The sequence below is a fragment of the Echinops telfairi genome, unplaced genomic scaffold (genome assembly GCF_000313985.2).
Source record: "Echinops telfairi isolate 266 unplaced genomic scaffold, ASM31398v2 ScPeMD7_7409;HRSCAF=8447, whole genome shotgun sequence".
Taxonomy (NCBI): Eukaryota; Metazoa; Chordata; class Mammalia; order Afrosoricida; family Tenrecidae; genus Echinops; species Echinops telfairi.
The window spans coordinates 395,865-418,011 of NW_022111309.1; the positions used below are offsets into that span (position 1 = coordinate 395,865).

The window sequence follows — 22,147 nt, forward strand, 5'->3', positions numbered from 1 at the left end:
TAATCCATTCTTCTGTTGATGGAAATTTGGGTTGTTTCAAACTCCTTGCAATTGTGAACTGTGCTGCAATGAACATTGGCGCACAGATGTCTGGCTGTGGTTTCTTGCCTCTTCTGGGTATATTGCTGGGTCATATGGTAGCTCAATTTCCATCTATTTTAGATATCACCAAATCAATTTCCATTGTGGCTGTACATACCTACAGGTTCACCAGCAGTGGATGAGAGTTCCTGTCTCACCACAGACCCTCCAACACTTGTTGCTCTCTGATTTTTTTGATTGGGCTATCTTTGAGGGTGTTAGGTGGTATCTCATTGTTGTTTTAATTTGCATTTCTCAGTGGCTAATGATCAGGAACATTTTCTCATATGTTTATTGGCCACTTGAATTTCTGCCCTTGTGAAACTTCTGTTCAGGTCTTTTGCCCACCTCCTCAGTGGGCAATTAGTTTTTTTCTTTTTTGGAAGCTAGCAGAGTATTATTGTAGATTTTAGTGATAAGGCCTCTGTCTGATGTGTCATTGTTAATGATGTTTTCCCAGTCCATGGCCTCTCTTATTACTCTTGGTGAATTCTTAAGATGTACACAGGTGTTTTATCTTCAGTATATCCCACTTGTCAATTTGTGACTCATAGGTGTTAGTGTCCTTCCCTATTTCTGATAGCCTGTGTATTCTCTGTGCCAAAGTTCTCAAGTTGGTCCCAATTCCCTCACTGATGGCCCTAATAGTTTGGAGTTTTACCTCAAGGTCTGTGATCCACCTTGAGTTTATTCTTGTGCATGGAGTGAGATAAGGGCCTTGTTTCATTTTTCTGCAGGTAGATATCCATTTTTTCCCAGTACCACTTGTTGAGGAGGGTCTCTGCTTCCCATTGGATATTTTTGGAGTCCTTATCAAAGATCAGTTGTCTGTATGCTGATGATTTTATTTCTGTTTTTTTCAGTTATTTTCCATTGGTCTGAGTATCTGTCATTATACCAATACCACGTGGTTTTGACCACTCTGGCTGTATAATATTTGCTAAAGTCAAGCAAAGCAAGCCCTCCCACTGTGTCCTTTTTGAGAAGTTCTCTGCTGATTATGGGCTTCTTCCCTCTCCATAAGAAGTTGGTAATCAATTTTTCCATTTCTTTGAAGAAAGATGAGGATAATTGTATCAGGATTGCATTGAACTTATATAGTGCCTTAGGCAGAACTAACATTTTTACTATATTGAGTCTTCCAATACACGAGCTTGGGATATTCCTCCATTTGTTGAGGTCATTCTTGGCTTCTTGTAGTAGTGTTCTGTAGTTTTCCTCATATACATCTTTTGTTTTTTTAGCCCGGTATATCCCTAGATATTTCAGTTTGTGCTTGGCTGTTATGAAGGGTACCACCTTTTTGATCTCTTCTGTGGTCTTGTCTGATGTGTACAGTAGTCCGATAGACTTCTGTTTGTTGATCTTGTATCCTGCCAATCTGCCATATTCCTCTATTGCTTCCAGTACTCCCCTTGGGAGCTTTTGGGATTTTTCCATATATAAAATCATATAATCTGCAAATGATGATAGTTTTATCCCTTCCTTCCCCAGGTGAATACATTTGATGTCTTTTCTTTGTCTTAATTTGTTAGCTAGGACCTCCAGTATGATGTTACATAGAAGTGTGGACAAGGGGCATCTTGGTCTGGTTCCCTTTTTCAGTGGGATTATGTTCATCTTTTCTCCGTTGACTACCATGCTGACTGTTGGTTTTTCATCTATAGCTTGTATTATATTGAGAAAATTTCCTTCCATTCCTATCTTCTGAGTGTCTGAAACAGGAATTGGTGTTGGATGTTGTTGAATGCTTTTTATGCATCTTTCGATATTATCATGTGGTTTCCATGTCAGTGTGGCAAATGATACTAGTGGCCTTTTGTATGTTGAACCATCCCTGCATCCCTGGTATTAATCCCACTTAGTCATGGTGCATTATTTGTCTTATATACTTTGTATTCTATTGGCCAGTATTTTGTTAAGGATTTTCACATCGATGTTATTTAGGAATATTGGTCTGTAGTTCTCAATTCTTTTAGGATCTTTGCCTGATTTAGGTATAAGAATTATATTACCTTCATAGAGAGAGTTTAGAAGTTTGTAGCCTTTTTTTATGTTCTGGAAGAGTTTGTGTAGGATTGGTGTCAGTTCTTCCCTGAATGCTTGGTAGAATTCTCCTGTGAAGCCCTCTGGTCCAGAGAAGTTTTTTTATTGGTAATCCCTTGATAACCTTGTCTATTTATTCTATTGCTATGGGTCTGTTGAGATTCTTGTCATCCATCGGGGGTAGTCTAGGTTGGGATGTTTTTCCAAGAATTTTTCCATGTCTTCCAAGTTGTTTCATTGATTGGAGTACAGTCCTTTGTAGTACTGTATAATTATACTTTTGATTTCATTAGGGTCTGTTGTAATGTCCCCTCTTTCATCCTTCATCCTTGCTATTGAAATTTGTTCCTTTCTTTCTTTGGTTGGGTTTTCCAGCAGTCCGTCGATTCTGTTTATCCTTTCTTTATTTTTTTAAATCATTTTATTAGCGACTAATATAACTCTTAGTACAATCCATACATTCATCAGTGTGTAAAGCACATTTGTACATACATTGCCCTCTGTTTATCCTTTCAAAGAATGAACTTTTAGCAGGGTTAGTTTCTTCCATAGTTTTCCTAGTTTCCCTCTCCTGAATCTCAACCCTGATTTTTGTTGTTTCTTTTCCTTTGCTACTAGTAGGATTGTCCTGTTGACTCTGCTCTAGTTGCTGTAATTTTGTGCCAGCATATACATCATAAGTCTCTCTTCCTTTTTCTTGTGTGTGCACGTATTGCTATGAAACTTCCTCTGATAACTGCCTTTGCTGTGTCCCATAGGTTTTGTGTATGTCATGTTCTTATTCTCTTTGAGTTCTAGAAATTTCCTAATTTCATCTCTGATCTGGGCCAGTAGTTATTCATCCTCCAGTTGTTTGCCCTTGTATTCCTCATCTTCCTTTTGTTGATATCCAGCCTTATGGCACAGTGGTCCGTGAGAGAGGTCTGTATGATATCAATGTGCTTAAATTTATGCAGATTCGACTTATGCCCCAACATGTGGTCTGTCTTTGAATATGTGCCATGGGGGCTTGAAAAGAATGTGAATTTTTTTGTATTTGGATGAAAAACCTTGTAAATATCTATCAGGTCAAAATGTCTCATTGTAGTGTTTAGATCTCTAGCCTACTTGTTGAGTTTCTTTCCCATGATCTATCTTTCTTGGAGGATGGTGTATTGAAGTCACCCACTATAATTGTTGAGCCAGTGAGTTCTCTTTTCATCTTTTGGGGCATTTGGTTGACTTATTCAGTGGGTCTCTCATTCAGGGAATATATGTTTACAATGCTTATTGGTTCTTTGCCTACCATTCCCTTGAGCATTATACAGTGTCCCTCCTTTTTTTTTTTAATGGTTTTCACATTGAGGTCAATTTTATCCAAGATTAGGATCCAACCCCAGCTTTTTTTGAATTACTGTTTCCTTGGTATGCCTTTCTCCAGCCTTTGATTCTTTTGTCTATAGCCTTGAGATGTGTCTCCTGGAGGCAGCAGATTGATGGGTTGTGCTTTCTAAGCCAGCCTGCTAACCTCCGTCTTTTAATGCCTGAGCTGTGTCCATTGATATTCAGGGTTATTACATCCATCTGTGGACTCTGTGATGTCATCTTATATCTTTTGTGTTGAGTGTTTTCCTAACTGCCTTTTTTCTTAGTGTGTTGTGCATGCATGTGTGTGCGGTTCATTCTTGACTTCTTTCCACCCCTAAGCCAGTGTTATCTTGCGGGCTGTTTTCTCTTTGTTGCCCTCTGGGTGGGGTTGTCTCTTACTTGTGCTTGATGAGTGCTGTTCTTCTGCCCATCCTAGGTTGGCAAGGATCTTTTGTAGGGTTGGGTGTCTTTTAACGTATTCTTTGAGCTTTTGCTTGTCTGGGGAGACTTACTTCTCTGTCTATTTTGATAGATAATTTTGCTGGATAGAGTATTCTTGGGTTTGCATTAATTTCCTTAAATTTTTGCAATATGTTACTCCACTCTTCTTCTTTATAGTGACTGCTGATAGGTCTTAACATTCTTATTTGGAAACCTTTATATGTGATTGCTTGTTTTTCACTAGCTGCTCTCATAGTTTTCTCCTTTTCCTTAAAGTTGGATAGTTTAACTATTATGTGCCTTGGTGACTTCTTCTTGGGATTCAGTCTAGCTGGTGTTTTTTCAGCCTACTGAATAGTTGCCTGGTTTTCATTCATTAAGCTAGGGAACTTTTCCTCCAAGAATTCTCTCACTATTTTTGCAGATGACTTCTTTGTTGTGTCTTTCTGCAGTAATACAATTATTCTGATGTTGTTCCTTTTCATAGCATCAGGCATAGCTCTTAGGTTTTCTTCAGCTTTTCTGATGATCTTATTCAATTTTTCTTCTCATTTGTTAAAGTCTGCTTGGCTGTCCTCTAGGTCACTAGTGCGGTTCTCTGCCTCTTCAAGCCGGTTAGTGAAGTCCATGAGCATGCTATTGGTTTTTGATATCTTGTCCCTAAGCTGTTGTATTTCCCTTTGGCTTATGGTCTTTATCTCCTCTATCATTTTATCTGTATCGTTTCCTTCATATTCTCTATGACTCCAAGCAGCATTCTGAACATTTCTTTCTGTGGCAGATCTATGCTTCTTCTATGCTTGTCATTAGGTTCAGGACATTCTCTGACATTGCCTTTTGTTTCGCTTGTTTTTTCATTGATGTCATTGTGGCTGGTTGCTGCTTGCGTTGCATCATTTTAGAGAAGCCATGTGCCATTTTCCAGAGAGTCAGAGCACTGGGATTTTTCTGGGAGACTCGTAGGAATGCTTCTTCAAACTGCCTGCAACTAATTTCACCATTGAATTGGCCTGCTGCTTTATCCTCCTGTGGCTTCACTCTTTGCCTAGTCAACCGGTATTCTGTTCTTTGAAGGGCAAGTTGGATGGTCTGTTCAGGGGTTGCTGGTTGAATGGTTGTGGACCCATGAGGATGGTCTTGCAATGGGTGATCTCAGAAGAAGCCATAATGGTGTGGCCCATGGCAGCTTGGGGCGCCACAGAGGGCATGTGGGGGTGCCTGTTGCAACGGGAGTGCCACAAAGGCAGGAAGAAGGTGGGTGGCATTTCCCCAGCCGTGTGTTAAGAGCTGCAGAGGGTCAGCCGGAGCAATTTCCCCCAGAGGAAGGTGGTCAGGATGTCCCCTGGAGGAAGGTGGGGTTTCCCCTGGGAGAGGGTGGGCTGGATTTCCCCAGAGGACGGTGAGTGGGATTTCTCCTGGAAGAAGGTAGGAGGGATTTCCCTGGAGGAAGGTTGGCAGGCTTTCCCCAGCCTTGGGTTATGCTGCAGAGGGTTGAGCTCTCCCAGCTGGGTGGAGGGCAGACATAAATTCCCTAGGCTAAGGGGAGTGGCCGGGAGGTCAGCAGTGGCGTATGCAATAAAAGGGATGAGAAAAAGAGAGACTGTGGCAAGAAAGACAAAAGAGAGGGAAACAAAAGTAACAATATAGCTGATCCCCAGTCCCTGACCATGGGGCTGGAGGGGTTTAAAACCTGACCTGAGACAGCAGCAAGCTGTGACTGTGTTGAGATAAACCCCTTGGGCTGGATCCAAATTATCCCGGCTCTGGATGAGACAGTGGCAGGGCTAAGGGTAGACCCTAGCTGTTCTCCACTGTGGTAAGCCAAAAGCCCCAGCTCCTCAAAACCTAGTGGATCTGTGCCTACTTATCTTTATGATGCTCCTCCTGCGACCTGGCAGTGTGGAATTTCCCTCCTAGTAACACTTCAGTGCTGATTTCTGCAGAGTCCCTCTGGTATGTGTTACTTAGTTGCCATCTTGCCGGAAGTCTCCTTCAATCAATACTAAAGTGACTCATTTTTTAATATTTCATAGACCTCCCAAAATTTCTTAAAATAGAAGTTGAGAATCTGTGCCATATATATAATTTGTTGTTGTTGTTAGGTTCAATGAATTCCGACTTGACCCATAGTGACCCTATGCACAACAGAATGAAGCTGCCCAGTTGGAAGCCATCCTCACAAATGTTTCTATGCCGAGTCCATTGTTGCAGCCATAACGTCAATCCACCTCACTGAAACCTTCCTCTTTCCCTTTGCCTCCATTTTACCAAGCACGGTATTCTTTTCCAGGGACTGGTTTCTCCCGACAATATGTCCAAAGTATGGAAGACAAAGTCTGGCCATCTTTGTCTCTAAAGGGCATTCTGGTTTTACTTCTTCCAAGACAGATCAGTTTGTCCTTTTAGCAGACCATGGTACCTACACCTTCAATATTCTTCTCCAGCATCATAGTTCAAATGCATCAATTTTATTTTGGTCTTCCTAATTCAATGCCCAACTTTCACATGCATGTGAGGTAATTGAAAATACTATGGCCTGGGCCATGGACACCTCAGTCCTCAAAGTGACATCTTTGACTCTCAGTATTCTAAAAAGGTCTTGTGCAGCAGATTTACCTACTGCAACACATCTCTTGATCTCTTGACAGCTGCTTCTATGAGCATTGATTGTGATATATAGACAGTGGTATATATACTAGGCCCTCAATAAATACTTTTGGATATGCAAATGAATAAATAATCCAGAGGAACAAGCCAGAGTTGGAAAGGTACCCAAAATTTATATATTCAAGAAATATTATTCTTTGGCTTCTGTGGTAGTCACCCAATCTGGTGTCAATTTAAGGATTAAGAGTGTAGGAGTAGAGTCTAGGCTGTCAATCTGGAGATAGCCAATGAGACTTCTGTGTGGGTATGACCTTCTCCTGAGAATCCTGGGAAATCTGGTACTTCCTCCTTGGAGGCGGAAGACACTTCTCCCTCTCTGCCACTCCCTGGGAGACATTTTCAGAAGACAAGCCACATGGATGCAATCAGACCTCTGAAGCCGGAGAAGCCACAGAGAAACCCCTGCCAGCACTGAGATGCTTACAACGCCACTGGACCCAAAGACTTTCTACCCGCTGGCTTGTGATCGTCTTGCATTTGGCTTCATTGCATGTGTTTCGTGAGTGTGAAGAGGACTTTATAGATCGATATCAGACATATGGGCTAATATCAGACGTATGGCCTTGGACTGAACTGGGTTGGGATGTTTTCTAAATGTTCAATTCCTCTTGTATATAAATCTCTTTCTTGTACACATATGTGTGTCCATGGATTTGTTTCTCTAGCCTACTAACACAGCTTCCATGAGTTTACATGATAGACTGAAAATAAAAAGTGGTTATATGCTTTAAAATTATGTTTTTAAAAATTTCTATCTTTTTTTCCCCTTCTACTGTGAATTGAGTGAAGTTTTTCAGAGCAGATTGGTTTTCCTTCCAAAAATTCTTACATATTTTGCTTTATGCCATTGGCTGCAATTCCCAGAATGAAACATTATGGGATGTCTTCTCCTGTTTTCATTCTTCCTTTTCTAAGCTTTCTGAACTTTTTTCTTGTATAAATACTGCCTTTTCATCTTAAATGATTGAGAATTCCAAGATATCATATCTCCCCAGTGCTTCTGTTCCTCCGATAGACTTTCTATTGTTTGGTTAAAAATTGAGCCCTGGGAACGAGTGAAGAGTGGGCTGAAGGCCAGAGTATCAAGATTTCCTCTAGTTTCTATCTGGTTAGTAAGCCAGGTCTTTTTATGATTTAGATCTTAATTCCATATTTTCTCCTACTGTATCTAGGATCTTCTGGGTACTTGTAGTAGTAGCCAGACACCATCGCCTTCTTCTGGTCTCAGGGTTGTGGAAACTGATGTTCACTTAATCCATTGGACTAATTGTACCTTTGATTTCCATCAATTTTCTTTACTCAAGAGAGGGAGAGTCCAATAGTTGCACCTTAGATGGTCTGTTCACCAGCTTTGAAGACCCAGTTGCTATTCACCAAAGTAGGACATAGAACTTTGCCTTTGTTGACTATTCTATGCCAGTTAACCTTGGTTGGGTCCTGAAGTTCCAGACCCAGTAACTCATTCCTTCAGTGGGGTTAATTGTGCAGAAAAGTTTTCATAACTTTGCTCCAGAATGCTGTGCTACATTCATAGATACATATGTAGCAAAGGCAAATGCTCATGCACAAATACCCTCTGTCACGTTTATATGTACTGGTGGGTATACTCCCACTCTCCCTCTCACACCTACTCACCCTGGGTTTCTATCCATGTATCTGCTCACAGACTATTGTGATTGAAGTATTCTGTATATAGCAGGATAGCGTCTGTTGCTTTTAACTTTTGCACTCCTCCAATGTTCTCCTCTGCCTCCATAATTAAAAAAAAAACAAAAAACCAACCAAACCTTAGGCCATTGTGTATATGTAATAAATGTGAACTTTCCACCATTTGCTTTCTTTTTTAATTCCTTAAAATGCAAATACCACTATAATATACACAATAGAACATTCTCCAATTCTACTACTTCTACTTGTATAATTCAGTGTCATTGATTTTACTCTTCGTGCTATAATATGCTACCACCACTGACATAGCTCTGTGCCTCCTATGCATCGACACTTTCCCTTTCACTTGTGGTAACCATTGGTCATTGGCCAAGTTTAGTTCCCCCCGTGGTTTTCTTGATATACTATTCACATATCCTATACTTCCATGGTTAAATCACTTTTAAAATGAGTTGTGTAATCATAATCAGTTCTAGTTCTTCCTCCCCCAATCCCATATTCAGTGTTTGCTCCCCAAATCCCCCCACCCTCCCTTTTTTCCATTCCCCACCCTAAATTCCTATAAACCTTTGCATCAGTAATTATCTCTATGCATCTATTCCTTCTGTGCTTCACAAACTTGGAAACCCAACAAGAACAATAAAAAACAAAACCTAAATAAAATGGTAAGGATAAAACAATAATAATATAAAGATCAAAATACAGGGCAATGAATGTACAAATGTGCTTTACACAATTGATGTATGCATGGATTGTGATAAGAGTTGTATGAGCCCCTAATAAAATGATTTTAAAAAAAGAGAAAATATATATCTTCTTCTTCTGATCATTTTAGAAGATGTTGAACTACAAATTAATTGTGTTAATAATATGACTATTCAGGATATCTATTTCATCTTGATTAAATTGTGGTCGTTTTCAGTTTTGAGGAATTGTTCTATTTCATGTAATCAATGTGTTTAGAGCTGTTCATAGTAAATAGTTATAACGTCTGGAGTATCTGTATTTATACCCCCCCCCCTTCATCCTAGTAATTTGTATTTTCCCTTTCTTTCTTTGTCAATCTTGGTAGAGACCTCTTTTATGGATCTTTTCAAAAAGTTTGCCCTGGAGATTTTTGGTTTCCTCTATTGTTTTTCTGTATGCAGTTTCATTAATTTCTATGCTCCCCCACCCCCACCCCCACCCCTTGCTTTGCCCTTATTTTGTATGTAACCTTTCATTTTTTCTAGGTTCTTAAAAGTGAAAACTCAAATGATTTGAGACATTTTTGAATGTTTCTCAGGAGTCCTTATGGCATTACTGATTATGCATTGATTAGACTGCTGATTGCAAGGTCACGAGCTTAAACCCACTAGCTACTCAAAAGGAGAACGATGAGGCTTTCTGTCCCGATAAAGATTTTCAGTCCCAGAAACCTAAGGGAGCAGTGCTGCTCTGTCCTGTCGCGTTGTTCTGAGTTGAAGTTGGCTCCATGGTAGTGGGTTCTTCTTTTCCACATAATCATTAAGAGTCTACACTTCCTTCTAAGAACAACTTTAGCTGTATTCCTCATGTTTTATTTTCATGTAATTTAAAACATTATAATATTCCCTTAAGACTTTCTTTTTGATTCATTGATTTTTTAGAAGTATGTTATTTAATTTCCAAGTGTTTTGATATGTTTCTATTATTATATTTTTAAATGGATTTTTACCTTAAATCCATATAGTCTATAGATATACTTTATATAATGTCAAGTGTGTTAAAGTTCATGTTGTTAATCTTGATGAGTGTTTGATGGTCTGATTATTGGGTTGCCTTTAAAGTGGGCATATGTGTTTCCTTGTTCACTCATGACTCTTCCTGGAAGAATGTTACTCAGCAGAACATTCTCTCCTTTACCTAGAGTATCCAGGATGTGAGAAGCGATTGTGAGGATGGTGATGAAGAAGAAGAAGAAGAAGAAGAAGAGGAGGAAGAGGAAGAGCCCAAAGGCAAAGACATAGACTATTTGAAGAATAACCTTGGGGATAACCAGAGCCTCATTCCGAATGGTCAAGATGACTGTTAGCTTGACCCCCTGATAGTCCTGTGGTGCAGTGGGCTGCAACAGTTCAGGGAAGCCTGAAATGCTTCCCTATTTATCACTGTGGCCCACAGGACCAATAGAGATCCCATAGTTTTCCCTTCCTCTCTCTAACCACTACTTTCCATCTTAACAAAATGTTGACTCTTGTTGCAATGTTAAATAGGTATCTCCATGGATTTTACTGCAGTTAGGACTCACACTGGTCAACTATTTCAAAGATTTCTCCAGAGAACTGTTTCTGTTTTAAGTGTGTTCATTCAGACATTTGAGGCATTTGCCTTTTTCGGGAGCTCGTGTTGCTATTTTCCCTTTTACTTTCCCACTGTGCCTTCCCTCAGGGAGAGTTTGAGAGGTACTAAGTTAATGATTTTTGTAGGTGTTTTGCCATGGAGATGTCTCACATCCTAAGAATGTTATATGTGATAATGGAATAGTTACCGAAGGACCAAACCATGGTACCAGACTTCCAGGGCTCATAGGCTCCGTTCTATCACAGGCATTCAGTTTTAATTTCCTGAGCCTCAGCGCCTGATCTATGCAATGGAACAATGCTGTTCACCCTATATCTCACAGGGCTGCAGTAAGGGTCAAATGAGATACTAGAATGAAAATGCACACTGTCGAATGCCAACTGTAAGTTAGTATTATTGCCGGTAACACTTTTTCCAACATGATTTTAGCTGTTCGGGAGAGAACTGCCTGGCCACACTTGGTCCTCATTAGGCCTGGAGCCAAGACAGACCTTTCCTTTTAAATGTTTCTGGAGCTAACTGGAAATATTGATGCCCAGAAGTCTGTTTCCACTTTATTTGGTAATTACTTGTTTGCTAGTGTCCCTAGAGTAATTCTTAAATATCCCTGGAATTCTCCATAAAGGCACAATAACCAAAGGAAGAGAATTATAGGCCCCATTCTTTTTGTTGTTGTTGCTAGTTTTTCCCTGTTTTTCCTCTTTAAAAAGGAAGCTTTCTGCTATTGCAGTGAACTACTCCTTTAAGCTAGCAGAACCAGGCAGCTGCCTGTAGAACCCATCTGGCGACTTTTCTGGGGGAATCTGACCCAGTTTATGAAGCTCAGAGAGCCGCCTCAGCAGTTTAAGCTACTGAGTGTTGGGTGACGTGCATATACACGGCCCGATTAAAGGATAATCTGAGGAACAGAAAGAGGAGTGGTACATTATTTCATCTGTACTACCCAGCCCCGTCAGAATGTATATTTGTAAAACCAAACAGAAAAGACCTGGACGGTACCACTGAAAAACATCCAATGATAGACACTGGATTCCAGGACAGTTTGAGCTGCTTACCACTCTGGGAGGATTGGATAAAGACTGGCAGATCTGTTGCCAGATCTCCTTGCGCTCTAGAAAAAAGATGAGCTGGGAAGGCTTGAACATGTCCTCCAGTGCCCTGGGCAGCCTTGTGCCCATCAGTGGACATGTGCTCAGGCAGGGCAACCCCCAAAGACCACTTGGTTTCCGCTGCCTGTGGAGGCAGAAGCCTGTATCACACAGACTTTTCCCTTTTCTGCTTCATTCCTCCCCCCAATCTAATATACTTTGATACGATTTTATGTCTTCACCCAATTTGACTCTAGGGTCCAAATTATAAAGTCAAAGAGAAGGAAGAACCATTGGGCTTGGGAGAGCAAACTCACAGGCCCAACAAGTGCAGGCGACAGTGCCATCTCGGACAAGAAGGGCACATTATAGAGTAAGCATTTCTGAGGGTTTCTTAAAATAAAATTTAAAAAAATTTAAACCTTCAAACTAAGCAAATTAACTTCAGAAATTTCCCCCCAATAAAATATCTTTTTGAGGAATCATTAGAACAGAAAATATGTCAACATTTTTTACATATCTTCTGAGTACACATATGCAGTATATGTAAAATGTGATATTGTAAGTTGAAACTCTTCCATTCATGCTAGGGCATGATGTTGATATATTATTGATATTTTATTATTGTTGTTGTTTTGGTGGAAGAAAGTTACATTCAGGTATTATTTTTACATTTCCAGCTAACAGACTTCTCTTTTTGTCTTGATTTACTCTTATCTTATATTAATAATTTGATTTATTTAGTCTTTTATGAATAACTTTCCAAAGGTAAAATAATTTTTATTAACTACTCTGTCATCTGGGGATTTTTGTTTGTTTGTTTCTCATTTGTCAAAAGTAAAATTGTTATGCCAGTTTCAACTATATCCAATGTAACTTGAAGCATTAGGTACTTCTTAAGAAACAGATATGCATTTTTTGTAACACCCTTCAGGGTATTTGTGGGTTTTTTGTTTTGTTTTGTTTTTTGATTTACTCTCTTTCTGCAAGAAATAAGGACTCAACACTGCCAGAATGACTTTATTTAAAAAGCAATCTACAGTTCCATTTGATGATAAAGAGTAACTTTCAATAAAATAAAAATAAGAGTCTTGTGTGCATGATGATTGATCAAATTCAGCACACACATTACTTTCTTGAGATAATTGATGATCTCATTATGTAGAGGAAACAATGATTAGGCCAGGTTGACTAGAGAAACAAATCCATCGATACTCATCTATGTATAAGAAAGAGATTTATATCAAGAAGTAATTATATATCAAGAATGCATCCCAGCCCAGCTCACCTCAAGTCGATAAGTCCAATACTAGTCCATAAGTCCCTCTTCAGACTCACACAGCCACGTGTAATGATACTGAGTGCAGGAAGATTACAAGCCCACATGTCCAAAGTCATGTGGACTCAAGGTCAGCAGAAAATATCACAGGGCTCCAGCAGCAATTTGGGTGGCCAGCAAGCAAGAAGATGAAGGTAGAGAGAGTCTGACCTCCACAAAGTTATATATCTTGGTCATACTTCCAAGTATGGCCACCAGGCTGCTTGCTACCTGATTGAAAAGCTAAATTCCACCCTTACACTTTTATATATCTTCCAGTTGACATGAAATTATGTTAACAACCACACTATCCTTCAGAAATACCCCTCCCAAGAATTTGATAGGGAACCCTGCGGAGGTCAGAGCTGCTGAGGCAGTAAGTAGGGAAAAGGTTAGGCCTGGTTGGCAGCCCCTTATGTGGCTGGTTGAGCTTCTTGGCGATGCACAATGTGGATGGATGGGCAGAGACCGAGCATGTGGACTGGAATGTCGGGCGAATGGTGGCATCTGGAGCTATGGGGAGTCATTGTAGACATATTAAGAAAGGGGTCTTATTCGGAAGGCATTTTTAGGACACGGTGTACCTACCTTTCAAAGTGTAAAGGAGCCCTGGTGGTACCGTGGGGCAAGCAGTGGGCTTGAAACGTCCTGATCAGCAGTTCAAACCCACCAAGGTCAAAAGATGGAGCTTGCCACCACCAGGCAATGAACATTTGGAAGATCTCCTGAGTTATGGTCCCAATTACACTAGCACACAAGTCCTGGGTGAGCTGTGTGAGGTGTCTCTATCTTTCACCTTTCTGTCATAGGTAGAGAAGCGAGTAGTTTCCCAAAGACCAAAGGCTGCCCCACCTCAAGAGTGGATGCAGTGGTGTGTGTTTTCATGTCTGTCTGGGGGACTCTGAAAAGTGAAGCTGTCGTTTGAGCGAGAGATAGAGCGGAGAGGGACAGGGAGCAGCAATCCAAGTCTATCGACGGCAGCCTCCCAAGGGCTTTCTGTAGACACGTGCACTGTTGAAAGTATCATATAATTTGAGAAATTGAAAACGCCAGCGCTTTGTAAATTATAATGCCCTTGCTTAAGCAAAAGTCATAGGGACTCATTGTGTTGTTAGAGGCCTGACGTCAAGCCAGTTCAGACTCCTAGCCACCCTATGTCCAACAACAGAATAAAACACTTCCCGGTCCTGCTCCATCTTCCCAATTGTTGTTATGTTTAAACCCATTGTGGCCGTCACTGTGGCAATACAACTCCTCGAGGCCTTCCTCTGTTCAGTGCCCTCAACCAAGGCGATGTCCTTCTCCAGGGATGGTCTCTCCTGATAACAGATCCAAAGTCCGCTAGAGTCTCGCCATCCTTTTACATTCTGACTGTCCTTCTTGCAAGACAGGTTTGTTTGATCTTCTGGCAATACGTGAGACTTTCAATATTCTTCGCCGATACCATAATTAAAATGTGTCCGTTCTTATCTGGTTTTGCTTTCACATTCATATGAGGATCAGACACCCCACCTTTGTCTTCAGCATGGCATCTTTGCTTTTTAAAACTTTTTAAAAGAGATCTTGGAGAGCAAATTTGTCCAATGCAATACGTGTGGGGGTAGCATTCTTGTTAGGTCCCAGCGAGTTGCTTCTGCCTCACAGGGACTTAGAGGAGGCATAAAAGAAGTCTCTTCCTGCTGACCACAGCTTATGGACTTGTGGGATAGCATCACAAAAAGTAACGTACACACCATGGAAATTCCAGAATGGAAGAGATAAAAAAGAGTATCTGAGGAAATAATGATGGAAAACTTGCAAAATCTAATAAAGGATATGAATCTATAACACCAAAAAGTTCAATGAATTACAAGTGAAATGAACCCAGAGGCCTACCCTGAGACACATAATTGTTGTTATTAGGTTCAGTTGTCAGCCCCAACTCATAGTGACACGGTGTACCCGAACAAAACACTACCCAGTCTTGCATCATATTAATAATTGTTATGAGCCCATTGTTATAGCTATTGTTTCAATCCACCATATCAAGGGTCACCCTTTCTTCCTTCTAAGGAACATGATGGCTGTACTTCTCCCATGGCAGATTTGTTTGTTCTCTTGGCAGTCCACGGTGCATTCAGTATCCGTCATCAGCACCATAATTCAAGTGCCACAGTTTCTGTGTGGTCTTCTTAATCAGTGTCCAATCAAATATGCATGGTCAGCATGCATATGATGCACTTAAACATGCTGTCACCTGGGTTAAGTGCGTCTTCGTCCTCAGAGTGATATCCTTGCTTGTCTTGAACAGCACATCTGCCCATTGTAAGACTTCATTTGATTTCTTTTTCTTTTCTTACAGATCTTATAACATTCCACACATCAATTGTAGCAAGCATACTTGTACATATGTTGCCATCATCTTTTTCTCAACATTTACTTTCTATTTGAGCCCTGGATATCAGCCCCCCCCCCTTTCCTCTGACTCCCACCCTCGTGACCCCTTGATAAATCATAAATTATTATGGTTTTCATCTCTTAGATGGACCACTGTTTCCCTTCACCCACATTTCTGTTGTTCATCCCCCTGGGGGAGGATTATGCATCAATCGTTGTGATAGGTTCCCCCTTCCTCAGCCCTCCCCCCATCTCCTGGTATGCCACTCCCATTTCTGTTACTGAAGAGTTTATCTGACCTGGATTCTCTGTGTTGTGAGCTCTTATCTGGACCAGTGTACATGCTCTGGTCTAGCCAGACCTGGAAGGCAGAACTGGGGTCATGATAGGGATGGTGGTGGTGAGGAAGCCTCAAAGAACCAGAGGAATATGTATTGTGTGTTTCATCAGTGCTATACTGCACCCTGGTTGACTCATCCCTTCCTTTTGACCCTTCTGTGAGGGGATGTCCTATTATCTACAGTTGGGTTTGCGGTCTCTGCTCTGACCCACCTTCATTTGATTTCTTGAATAATTCTTCCATGAGCATTGACTGTGGATCCACGGAAGATGATATTTCCGACAACTTCAATCTTTTACTTGTTTAACATATAATTAGGGTCTCCAAAATTAAAAATGAGAGAATACTGAAAACAGTAAGAGAATCAAATAGCATCCCCAATCAGATTTCTCTTCAGAAACTTTGGAGTTTAGAAGGAAATGGAATGATATGTTTAAAGTTCTTAAAGAACAGAACTATCAGGCAAGAATACTCTATTTGCCAAAACAATCCTTCAAGAATGAGGGCAAAGTCAGGATATTCCCAGATAAACAAAAGTTGAGAGAGTTCCTATCTACTAAACTGGCCATACAAGAATTACTGAAGGGAATACTTCGGATGAGAAAGCAAGGACACTAAAAATTAACTTTAAATAATATATAGAAAGATTTTCATTAAAGGTAGTAGCGCGGACATGAATTTGGTCAATTTAAAAGGAATTCTACACTCGATGTTTCAAATTATTAGGTTCTTCATGCTTTATAATGACAAATGCATAAGAATTAGTCTAAATTTACATTAAAGGGTACATGCTATACATAGATAACAAAAAAGTGGAGAAATGGACAAATGATATAGGTATAAAGTTTTGTATGTTACTGAAGTTAACAGTATCGATTTCAAATAGGTAGTTATATATATAAGAGGTTAAATGTAATTATCATTGTTACCATAAAGAAAATGTATAAAACGCACACACAAAAGAACAGGAAGAAATAAGAAAAATGGCTCAATACAAAAAGCAACAAAATAAAAATGGAAAGTTTTGGAGAAAATGGCCAAGGAAGCCCTAACATTCACCAAAAGCAGCAGAGACTAGTAATCCCAGAGACTAGTAATCCCAGAGACTAGTAATCCCAGAGAGTAGTAATCCCAGAGACTAGTAATCCCAGAGACTAGTAATCCCAGTAGCAAGGCTGCACTTACCAGTAACGGCCAGAGATTTAATGCTCCAGTTGAAAGGCAGATAGTGGCAGAATAACTATTTTTGAGACTTAACTGTAAGCCATGTACAAGAGCAATGTAGACACAAATAGGTCGAAAGTGATAGAAAGGAAAAAAATTTTACTATGCAATCATAACCAAAAGAGAGCTCCTGTGGCCATTTTAATGCCAGAAAATATGAGTTTCAAATCAAAATCTTTTATAAAAGACAAAGGAGAACGTTATATTATGATAAAAGTTTCACTTCATTAGCAAGTTATAACAGTTGTAAACATATATGTCCCTAACATCGAATCCTAAAATAAAGGAAACACTGAGAGAAATGAAATGTGAAACGGATATTTGGAGATTTCAATATACTTTCAATACTGAACAAAATATCTCAAAATTTTAGAAAACTATAAAATATTACTGAAAAAATAAAAGACTTCTAAGTGGAAGGATATTTCATGCTTATGTACTGGAAGACTTAAATTAATAATTAATATTTCAATATTACTCAAGAAATGTGTAGATTCAGTGTAGACCCCATCAAATTCCCCAAAGTCTTCTTGTAGCAGTGAAAAATTCAATAAATTTATATGGAACAAAGGACTTTGAATAATCAAAACAATTTTTACAGAAGAACAAACAGAAATAACACTTCTTGATCTCAAAACATTACCAATACTAAAATTACAAAGGTCCAAAAGACGAGCCTTTAGATAGTAGTCAAGCAGAAGCCATTTGTACCACTCAAGAATATCCCATAAAGGTTAAAGCCAAGGAATTCCGATGAAGCAGTTCTAGTCTGTTGTTCAAAGGGTTTCCATGAGTCAAAAATGATTTTTGATTTTTCAGTTTAGCCAGACTTGTTAAGAAAGATAAAAACAATCAGTACTAAACATGAAAACAAAACAAAACACAAACTGTCTGGCAAGAAGTACAACCAGAATACTCCTTAAAAGCAAGAACAGCTAGACTTTGTCTTGTGTACTCTGGCCATGTTTTCAGGAGAGACCAATCCCTGGAGAAGGACATCCTGCTTGGGAGAGTCGAGGGGCAGGGAAAAGAGGAAGACCCTTGACAACATGGACTGACACACTAGCTGCAACAGTGGGCTCTGTGTTAGGCCAGGTTAACTAGAGCAACAAATCCAGGGACACTCATTTAGGTGTAAGAGAGAGCTTTATATCAAAGAGTAATTATATATTAAGAAAACATCCCAGCCCAGTCCACATCAAGTCCATAAGTTCAATATTAGCCCATAAGTCTGATACATAAATCTCTTTTCAGACTCATGCAGCACATGCAATGATGCAAAATACAGGAAGATCACAGGCCATTGGGTACAAAGTCTTGTGGATCCAATGGTGGTGGAAGCAGCTTCAGGGCTCTTGCAAGTCTCAGCATAGCTCCACATGGCTTGTCAACAGGAGGGTGAAAGCAAAGAGAGAGAGTGTGGCCTACCTCCAGGGAGGAAAAGAGGAAATTCCCAAAATCCTCATGAAGGTCACATCCACAAGGAGGCATCATCAGGCTGTGACCTGATTGACAGGCTAGACTCCACCCCTACACTTATTTATCAAGTTGACATGAAATTGTATAACTACCATAGGCTCAAACATAGGAACACTGCTGAGGATGGTGCAGAACAAGGCAGTGTTTCATTCTATTGTGCATAGAGCCCTATGAGTCAGAACAAACTTGATGCCAACTCACAACAACAGACACAACAAATCATAAATCTAGATCCCTATAGATCTAGGAAACATTAAGCAATTAATGAAAGCATATTGTGAGCAACTGTAGTATGCCAATGATTTTGAATAACATTTTAAATAAAACGTACAATTTCCTAGGAAAATATTTGTCAAAGTAGACACAAGGAAAAATAGATGTTTAAATATGAGGGGGTACCAAAAACATACCAGATTTTTTTCAAAGCTATGTATTTAAATGTTTTATGAAACAACCTTATTACCTTCAAAGTACATGTAATACATTTAATAAAGTACATTTAATACATTTACTTAATCCTTTACACTTAATACATTTGTCAAATCTGCAATTCCATTTTTCGAAACATTTTTCAAACTCATCTGTTTGGATGGCTGACAGCTTCTCCCTCGTTTTTTCCTCCCTCGTGTTTTCCTTTACCTCACTCTCCTTTCATGTCCCTCTTCATTCACTGAAACAAAAAAGTTGCATGGAGTGAGGTCAGATGAGTAAGGTACGTGGGGCAAGAGAGGCATGCTGCTTTTTGCCAAAAACTGGTGCACTGCAATGGCTGCGTGAGCAGGTGCATTGTTGTTGTGGAAAAATTGGTCCAATGTCTGCACAAATCAGGCCTTTTTTGTTGCACACCATTATCCTAGTTTTTCAGAATCTCTACATAGAAAGCTTGATTAACAGTCTGGCCTGGTGGAACAAACTCCAAATACATTACAAGCAAACATTTTCATCTGTTCAGGAAGTTGACGGACATCCAGAATGAGGTTTGTCATCAATTGACATTTCACCTTTTTCTAAATGAGAAAACAACTTGTACACTTGATTTTTTCCCAAAGTGCTGTCCTTGTGAGCTGTGAACAACATCACAACAGTTTCTGTGGCATTTTTCCCAAGCAGGAAACAAAATTTCACAACTGCGTGCTGTTCTCTTAAATCAGCCATCACAAAAATACCAAGCCGAACAAAACAAAAAACAAGGTTCGAGAGAACCTGCTTCACAAACTATTCTCTCTGACCAGAGAGAACCTTCCCAGGTGACACCACTGGGTGCACTACCTCAGAACAAGTTGCTGGATGCTTACCTAGCCCCCCAGCCAAAAAAAAATGCATGCTATGAATGCTCCACCAAGCAGAGCTTTTTCTGTTTTTTTTTTTTTTTGGGGGGGAGTACCCCCTTGTAGTCTTCTATTTAAAACAATTTAATCTGGAAATGTTAAATTTCCCACATGTACACAATAAAACTTTGGGCACAGATGGCTTATCCAGTGAATTCTTCATATATAAAGAAAGAATTACACAAATATTACATGAACTTTTCGAAAGGAAAAATGAAGGAATATTTTTCAAAGTTTTTTTTAAATTTATAAAACAAAGTCAGCATAGTCTTAATATCAATATTATCAAAATATCTTAGGAAAAAATGAAAAGTATAAGTGAAGTCATGGGTAATATATTGCTGTTGCTAGCTGTGGACTAGCTGTTGGGTTGAGTCCACACCAACTCGCAGCAAGCTTATGTAATGGAGTGAAGCTTTGCTTGATCTGCACCATCTTCACGGCCACGGTCTGCTCGAGTCCACTGTTGTGGCGATTGTGTCAATTCGTGTCTTAGTTTCCTTTAGTTTCTGTTTTTGTGGATTATTATGTTTAACCATTTTATTAGGGGCTCATAAAACTCTTTGTTGTTGTTGTTTTTTGGTTTTTTAATCGTTTTATTAGGGGCTCATACAACTCTTATCACCATCCATACATACATCAATTGTGTAAAGCATATTTGTACATTCGTTGCCCTCATCATTCTCAAAACATTTGCTCACCACCTAAGCCCCTGGCCTCCACTGCTCAATTTTCCCTTCCCTCCCCACTCTCCCCTCCCTCATGAACCCTTGATAATTTATAAATTAATATTTTGTCATATCTTGAATTTGAATTGTGGTGTTGGTGAAGAATGCTAAATATTCTAGGGACCTCCTGAAGAATTAATAAATCGGATTTAGAAGAAATAAAGTCAGAATGCTCCTTAGAAATGTAAATGGTGAGACTACATCTCCTTTACTTTGGACAGGGCATTATGTCGGGTAAAGCAGCGGTCAAAGAAAGAGAAGGAAAACCTCAGAGAGATGGACAGACACACAGAAGCCATACCAATAAACTCAAATCTATCAGCAGTCATGGAGATGGTACAGGCCCAGGAAACCGTTTGTTCTGCTCATCATGAGCTAGAGCCCACTTGGTGGAAACGAAAAGCAGTAAAAGTATGGTGTGTCCATGTCTGTTCCACTGGCTCTGTGCCAACAGAAGCAAAAGAAGATGTAGATGTTTTAATAAATACTGCCCATGTAGCTATTGTGCTTGTTTCGACGCAGGGTTCTTGGTCTCAAGAACTGAAGAAGGTGCGCAAGTACCACAAATAGGTAGCAGAAAACAAGGTTTATGTCAAACGTAAGGAGAGCATCTGATGCTGCAGCTGGTGACCTGCCCGAGCGGCTGCAAGCTGTGGAAACAGCTCTGTCCGGGTGTTAAGTGGGGTAAGTGGCCTGTTTGTGCCTCCGGGGTACGATTGGGCCAATCCCAGGTCTGGGTTATGATTGGGCCAATCATGACCCTGGTCATGCTCTGTCCGGTGCAAGCATGGACAAGGAAGTAAACAGGTGATGGTTCTGAAAAGAAGTCATGGATTTGCTGTGGTTGCAGTTTAAAATCAGGCTAGGAGTCAAGCCTGCTGCCTTAAAATGTATAATTCTCCTCGACTGTGGAAACCACTCCTCCAGACATCCGGCAACCCTCAGTGCTTTAAGCAAGCTCGACCTCTTTTCCCTCCCTCTGCCTGCAGGATCTTTATCTCCTCTCTTTCATAGCCACGAGGTGCAAACTGATGGACAGCAAAGTGGATCAGGAATTCTCCCAAATCTTATGTAGATGCAGAAAGAATATACTTTTTAGGATGAAATCAGTTGGCCAGGCCGATTTTGCTTCCCTGGGCTGCAAAACCAGAGAAGATTCCCATAATAAGGATGCTGTTACTGGTTCCGACTCACAGGGACCCTACGTGCAACAGAAGGCAATGCCGCCTGCTCCCGCGCCTTCCTCACAATCGCTGTTATGTCAGAGCCCATTGTCGCAGCCCCCGTGTCCATCCTCTCATCCAGGCCTTCCTGTTCTTGGCTCCCCTTTCACTTTACCAAGCATGAGGTCCTTCTCCAGGGTGTGGTCGCTCTAAAAGTCAGGATGAAAACCGAAAACCAACTTCCCTGTCGTGGAGTTAATGGGGGGAACTGCGCCTGACAGTTTCTAGACTGTCATTGTTGACCGGAGCAGAAGGGCCCTCACTGCAGCCCGAGCTAGCAGCCCAACGTGTAAACACCACACCACCACAGCCCCCCAAAGTGTTGATACCCCAAACTCGAATGGTAGACCTTGGAGGTAGTAGCCAAATGTGAACCACTCACTCACACTCACTCACTCACTCACTCACTCACTCACTCACTCACTCACTCACTCACTCACTCACTCACTCACTCACTCACTCACTCACTCA

The 22,147-nt window shown here is 40.3% G+C and overlaps 1 protein-coding gene across 1 annotated transcript in view; it reads left to right on the forward strand.

Moving 5' to 3' along the window:
- Positions 1–10,303, forward strand: part of CERS3 (ceramide synthase 3) — an 88,104-nt gene extending 77,801 nt beyond the window's left edge. The window contains exon 10 of the mRNA XM_004709881.1: positions 10,139–10,303. Within this exon, the coding sequence (XP_004709938.1) occupies positions 10,139–10,303 (165 nt within the window). The remainder of the gene's footprint in view (positions 1–10,138) is intronic.
- The last annotated feature ends 11,844 nt before the right edge of the window (positions 10,304–22,147 follow it).